Below are 7434 nucleotides of genomic sequence, written 5' to 3' on the forward strand. Positions count from 1 at the left end.
TATATATGGAGAGAGAGAGAGAGAGCAGTGGTAAATTAAATTAGCAGCATGATAACCTAAGTTGCATATTTGTGCTTTTGACAGCATATCGTTAATTAAACAACAACTATTTTATGCACAATGTAAATCAGAAAAACCTCAATCCCCCATTTGTAACTATCTTTCACACTCTTGAAAACTTCCCTAGCCACCCACTCACCCTTTCTGTTCCTCTACTCCTATTCTCTTTCTTATATTCATCTTGTACATTCAGGGTGCATGCTCACCATCTCTCTCTCTCTCTCCAGTTGGTAAATCATGTATCTCCTCTTCAGCAAGATACCTGTTTCTGTCCCAGTACACCCTGTAAAGTGGTTGGTGTTAGGAAGGGTATCTATCTGCAAAAACCATGACAGAGCAGACATTGAAGCCCAGCACAGCCTTCTGGGTCATTAGTTGTCTGCTAGTGTTCTTTATATCACCATTCATAGAAATTGCTTGTCAAATGTTCAGATGAGTCTTATATTTCATAATAAATCCTCTTTCATTGTTGTTCATTGTTTGTGAAATGAAAATATTTTAAAATTGAGCAGTTCCATTCTGGCACATATTACCACATGTTCACTTGATGGAATTTACCTGACTTTTCATTATTAATCTGTTGTTTATGTATCATATTAACTTCCCCTTTTTACATTTTCATACTTGTATGGGACAGACAAAATTTGCTGAGGCAGATTTTTTTACAGCTGGATACCCTTCCTGTCACCAACCCTCAACAGTTTCAAAGTATGTTAATATTTCCTCGTGGCTAGACATGTTTTTCACAGAAGGAACAATCTTACTTGCATGATGCTCAGTTCATTTACAACCACCACATGATGTCAAAACAAGTACACACACACACACACACAGAGCAGACTTCTTTGAGTTTCCACCTACCATATCCACTCACAAGGCTTTTGTTCTCCACAGGCTAGAGTAGAAGACACTTTCCCAAATGAATGATGATAACAATTGAAAAGAACTAATTACTGGTCAAAAAAATTGTGGTCTTGGGAACTAAGCTTCTTAACCACACCGTCACATTGGTGTGAGTATGTCTGTTTTTCTATTGCAATGTAAAATGGTGTCTCAAGTTGTTTCCTTTCACACATGAAATATAACATAGCTATTTGATGGATTTGAAAATGATGCAATAAGTATCAGACTTTAATAAATATTTGAAATGAGAAAGCAACAAAATTCTTGAGTGACTGAAACCAGTAAGAGAATAAAAGAAAATGTCAGAAAGTATGAGCTTTAAACATTAAAAATGCCAAATTATGATTACATATGCAATTAAAGAAAACAAAAATTATTTGATGACGAACATTAGCTTCACCTCAGCAAATATGGGAGGCAACTCTGTGCATGCTTTGTTCTATTTGCAACTCTCCTGCAAAATGCCGAATTATCATGACTAGCTAAAGTATTAGAGATCAAATAGCTTAGTAAACATACAAGAATGTATTGGCATAGAATAATGAAAGTGATCAAAAACTAAATTAATCTGGATGAAATTAAAATGCATTATCTTAGCTTGGATAATAAAAGATGTACCTTGTTTCAATACTGTTGCATCTATCACTGTATAATCGAGGAAGAGGCCATTGTTTTCAAACGAAATCCACTCGTAATCAAAACCTCTGCCACTAAAAATTTGCAAATAAGGAAAAAATAATGTATGAATATTCATTACAATTGATATAAAATCTATGTTTTACTTCAGAATTTATAAAGCATTTAGATTCCAAGTGCAAACAACATTTTCTTTAGCTAGTTAATCAAGAAAATACAAGCAAACCATTAATTTGTATCTATTTGTGAGTAGAATTTCTGTTTAAGAAAAACTAAAAAAACTATGTAACACACTAAACAACATATAAACTAACAGATTTTTCTATTATAGGACAAAGCCTGAAATTTTGGCAGGAGGGGACAGTCAATTACATCAACCCCAATGCTCAATTGGTACTTATTTTATCTATCTTAAAGGGATGAAAGATGAAGTCAAGTTCAGCTGAATTTGAACTCACAATGTAAAGATGGATGAAATGCCACATAGCACTGTATCTGGCATGCTAATAATTCTGCCAGCGCACTAGCTTTCATCATCATCATCATCATCATCATCATTTAACGTCCGCTTTCCATGCTAGCATGGGTTGGACGATTTGACTGAGGACTGGTGAAACCGGATGGCAACACCAGGCTCCAGTCTTATTTGGCATAGTTTCTACAGCTGGATGCCCTTCCTAACGCCAACCACTCAGAGAGTGTAGTGGGTGCTTTTACGTGTCACCCGCACGAAAACGGCCATGCTCGAAATGGTGTCTTTTATGTGCCACCCGCACAAGCCAGTCCAGGGGCGCTGGCAACGATCTCGCTCAAAAATCCTACAGGAGCCAGTCAGGCGGTACTGGCAACGGCCACGCTCAAAATGGTGCATCTCATTATTTTTTTATTTAGTTTTTATCTAAGGTATTTTGCAGTTATAAACTTTAATCAACTAAAGGTTAGCTGTTCTAGCCCAGTTGGATCTCCTTGTGCTTCATTGCTTGATTTTTTTTCAGTCAGCTCTATATGTTCATAATTTATATTAGCTTCTTCACATGAGTTAATTATCATGAAGTGTAGATTTAACCATAAGAGTTCAAGAAAAATTACGTAAGACGCTTCAAAACATATGACTAAATAAATTTTATATAACTAGGTTATATTCAATTAGGAAAAATTTGTATGGTCATTATTATTTTAAACAAGATTAACTATCAATGTTATATAGGAACAAAGATTTTCAGTTGTTCAAACGTTATTAATATATATTCAAATCCTATTTTATATAATTATTAATCTGTATCTGGCAGGTTATCCAAAATACTGGAAAAGTGGATTTAATGCATTTCAGGACTTAGTTTTGTTTCATATTTAGAATCAAAACTGCCAAATGGTTTGATCTTGAATTTTCAGTTACCCAGAATCAATAAACTAAATACCAATATTACTATTGATATATTGTGGTCAAATAAATCAACTTCAGCCCTTCTTTGGGAAACTTACCCATATATCAGTGCAAGAAATCAATATTTGTTATTGTTAAAAGGACAAAAGTGCTAGATAATTATTTGTTGATAATGGTTTCTTGTTATTGTTTATGATTTCTTAAGATCTGTTCTGAGCATGTTAATTGACTTTTAACAATTAATTGTGCAGTTTATATTCGTAATTAATATTTATTACAGTAGAGGTGGTTGACACAAGTAAGCATCAGCTCAAAATATGTAGTTTTCAATGAAATGTTTATTCTGGGTTAAAATATTGCCAACTCTGTCTTTGCTTTTTATCTGTCCAGAGTAAATAAAGCAGATAGCAATGATCTGAACAAAAGAATTTCATAATTGCAATGTTTTATATTTTAGTTGGTACTTACAAGTTTTCAGCTGTCACATTGGGTTGAACCCTTAGATAGTGTTCATACTTTTCTAATAAGGAATTAAATAGGGCAATAGCTTGCAGCATATTGAGCTGAAAATCATAGAGAATTATGTTAATTAGGTAATTTATGACACAAAAGTAAAGGTAAATGAAAAACCAAAAATGGGTCAAAAGAAGAAATATATTATTGCTACAAAGTCAATAGCTTTAGTTGTCTGTGAAAATATGTTCTTCTCAGATGTTTTTGTTTTTATGATTTTATTCATTCACATCTGTTTCTATAGAACATGAGTACTAGAATAGTGTTGTTTGCTCTGAGCAGAGATATAAGATTTTCATTTTATGATTTTAGTCAAAAGGAAGTTGGCAACAGGCCCTCTATGAATGGTGAAATTGACCCTGCAGATGTGAGTGTAAATAGCAATAAACTGACCTTTGTAGGAACAAAAATGGGCTGAAATTTCAGAGAACTGATGTTGTGGAGAAGAAGGATTAAATCTGGTATTTAGTGCTGAAGGGGAGACACAGAATAGGTGATGACAGGAAAGGAGAGATGAGTATGCTATGTGGGCTTGGATGGAAATGGTAAGAAGTGAGCTAGCACTGAGGAATAGAGGCTGATGAAAAAAGACAATATAAAATATCATTTGATCAGCCTCATAGATTGTCTCTTTTGTGGAAGATGTCAAAAAATTTACTGAAGATAATTTGATGACTATGAAAATTAAGTTGAGCAGTTACATAGCTATGCTATGGTGGTGGTGGTGGTGGCAGTGGCGGCGGTGGTGGTGATGATGATGATGATGTTGCTCACCTGACATTTATATGGTAGTTCTTTTTCCATGATTTGTCTGGTATACTTTCTATTCAGAAAGTTCTTGACACATTTAGGTACAAATTTAGTGAGAACCGATAAGGCCTGGAGATAAACAATAAAACATACAATTTTCATCAACTACCACACAAATAGATTAAAGTTTATAATATTAATAATTCTTTCTACTATAGGCTCAAGGCCTGAAATTTTGGAGGGGAGGGATAAGTCAATTACATTGACCCCCAGTGCTCAAATGGTACTTTTGTTTTTTACCCCTAAAAGATGAAAGGCAAAGTAGACCTCAGCAAAATTTGAACTCAGAACATACAACCAGAAGAAATGTTCCTAAGAATTTTGTCTGGTATGCTAATGATTCTGCCATCTTCCCACTTTTATAATTTTTATAATATTCAATCAATAGAAAAGATTATCTTGAAAAAAGTCTATGAAATTTTTGGATGGCATTTAATGTTAAATCTACACTTGTAAATAATGAATTCTAGATTTGCATGTTCTAACTTTTATCCATATCTTTATGCATCTGTGCAGATCAGATTAAGTTCAGTCTCCGTTTATCCTTAAGTAAGCTTTATAAAGTGGAAAAACAAATAAACTTTTTGATCAGTTCAAATATATTTGTGACATATTTCACCTACAAAATGGCTATTTTCACTGCAATTTGCCAAGGAGTAAAATTCACACTTTAAGCAAAAAGTGAAAAACACCAAAGCCATTCAGAATGCTCCCTATGGACTGATATATGCATTTCATGTTCTTTACACTCTCATCAGTATCAGATACCTAATGGAACAACTCAAAAATGACGACGACAATAACAAGATGAAGAAAAAGCAGTGTAAATATTTTTTTAAAACTTACCTTTAGTTTGACAGCTTCAACATCAGGTGGGTCAGATGCAAAAATTCGCTTCTAAAATAACAAAAGAAACAAAATAATTTTACTGAAAATGAAGTTGGTAATGTACAATGGAACATAAGGGGACATTTTATTAAAAAAAATCTCTTGAAGCAGTGCAGTGTTCATGCAATATTTTTCTCTCATTTGTTGCAAGGTCTGCAAAAAAGGAAGAAAGATCTTGAAATGAAGATGTGATGTGAATGTTCACATCGTTTGCTAATTGCAAACCTAGTGATGCTAGAGTTGCATAATCTTGCTAATTGCAAAACTAGTGGATGTGTGGCACTGTTTTTCTATATATTGCAAGCTAGGATGAACTACTGCTATGTGATTGAAATCACATTATCTGGTGATCTCAGTGCTAGATTAGTAGGGAGTACTCTCCCCACTTACAATATATATTGAGTGTGAAGTACGCTGAATAACCAGCTGAAGGAGGCATCCTCCTGGAGTTAAAATAGCAGTATTGTCTGTTCTTATAGAACACCCATATTTATGTGGCAATAAACATTATTTCTCAGCATAGATACTGTAGCCTCTGAGTATCCAGTGTTATCTCGAAAGGCAGTTAAGATTTTGCTACCGTTTGCAACAACATATTTATGCGAAGCAGGATTTTCGGCACTGACCCATCTGAAAAACAAATACAGATCCAGACTTGCTCCAGAAAGTGACCTACGTGTATGTTTGTCATTAATATCTCCAAGAATTGACAGTTTGTGCAAAGCCAAGCAAGCACATCCTTCTCACTAAGTATGTATTAAAAAAATCCTGTGTGTATAATTGACAATAAACTTATTTGTTAAATACTGTTAAATAAATAAATATAAAAATATATGTTATTTTAAGCAAATATTTATGTATAAATTTCATAAGCATTTATATGGGGGTTCCTAATGTAAAGCCTGAAATATAAAGGGGTCCGCTTGTCAAAAAGTTTGAAAACCCCTGAACTAGACTATATTTATAGATGTACTATAGTTATATTGTAACTAACATAATATGAACTCCACTCACTGATTATTAGAAATAAATTTTTGCATCTCCTATGTAATTTCTTACTCACATAACCAATCTTAACATATCTATTTGTCCTGGAAGTTCTATCTGTCTATATCGTTTGCAGCCAATGAGCAAGCACACTTTGATCTAGTTTGCACTTTCATGACTACTAAACTCTTTCGAGATAGCCCTTTAAAACATTAGTGTCACTCTAGGGTTAAATGATAATAATCTTTACAACCATATTGTATTTCTCAACTACCTCTGCTAAACACACATATCCTCCACCTAGAATAAGACCATCAACATCCCTTATACTTCAGTTTGCTTCAATGACCTGTAATAGTAACACCTTCAATAAAGCTGCATGGATATGTTTACCTTGGATGAAGTCATAATGTAACTGAAACAACAGGATGCTACTGGATACCACATTCTAGGATATCTACACAGTAGAGACACATACTGGACAGAGATTTAAAAAGAATATCTTGTATACATGTACAATTCTCCATCTTTATTTTAGATTTTGTGTGTGTTTATGTATGTATGTATCTATGTGTGTAGACAAACCAATACTGCTTAACAATCATTGTTGGTTTGTTTATGTCCCCATAACTTATTTCAGCAAAAGAGACTGGTAGAATATGTACCTTGTTTTAGAAAAATAAGTACTGGACTAGATTTGTTTGACTAAAATAAACTCATAAAGGTAGTGCTCCTGCATGGCCACAGTCCAATGACTGGAACATGTAAAAAATAAAAGATAGCGTAGTTCGAACCAAACATTTTGGTGTTTTTTCTTTTTAAATTGAAGTCAGTCAAAGAATTCATAATTTTGAATTCTTTAAAAAGAAACACAAGGAGTAAATGACAGAGGAACCAACCAGCCACTTCAGAACCCATTCTACCCATACTTATCATGCAATGGATCATATAAAATATGAGCTATAAATCAACAAACTAACTTCTTGTACAAAGGAGGTGTTGTGACTGTAAAAAAGTTTTTTTACTAGAATATACAGAAAAAAAAAAAAATTAAAGCAAACATCAATCTTACTTTAACTTGTGGCATCTTTTCTTTAGCTTTCGCTTTTGCATCCTGAAATATAAATATCATAAACCAAATAATTTAAATCTAGAATATTTTTCTCCAATTATCATGAAAATATGTCTTAAAATCAAACTTATAAATTTGTTTGTTTTTATAAAGAGGTGTATATATATATATATATATATAT

At 33.2% G+C, this 7434-nt stretch overlaps 1 protein-coding gene across 1 annotated transcript in view; it reads right to left on the reverse strand.

Moving 5' to 3' along the window:
• LOC106878790 (cilia- and flagella-associated protein 54) overlaps positions 1-7434 on the reverse strand; it is a 77649-nt gene that overhangs the window by 2183 nt on the left and 68032 nt on the right. Inside the window, exons 24-28 of the mRNA XM_052967654.1 lie at positions 7254-7295; positions 5153-5203; positions 4271-4375; positions 3452-3546; positions 1582-1673 (exon numbers count right to left, since the gene is read on the reverse strand). Of these exons, the coding sequence (XP_052823614.1) occupies positions 1582-1673; positions 3452-3546; positions 4271-4375; positions 5153-5203; positions 7254-7295 (385 nt within the window). The remainder of the gene's footprint in view (positions 1-1581; positions 1674-3451; positions 3547-4270; positions 4376-5152; positions 5204-7253; positions 7296-7434) is intronic.

This window comes from Octopus bimaculoides, chromosome 4 (assembly GCF_001194135.2).
Source record: "Octopus bimaculoides isolate UCB-OBI-ISO-001 chromosome 4, ASM119413v2, whole genome shotgun sequence".
Taxonomy (NCBI): Eukaryota; Metazoa; Mollusca; class Cephalopoda; order Octopoda; family Octopodidae; genus Octopus; species Octopus bimaculoides.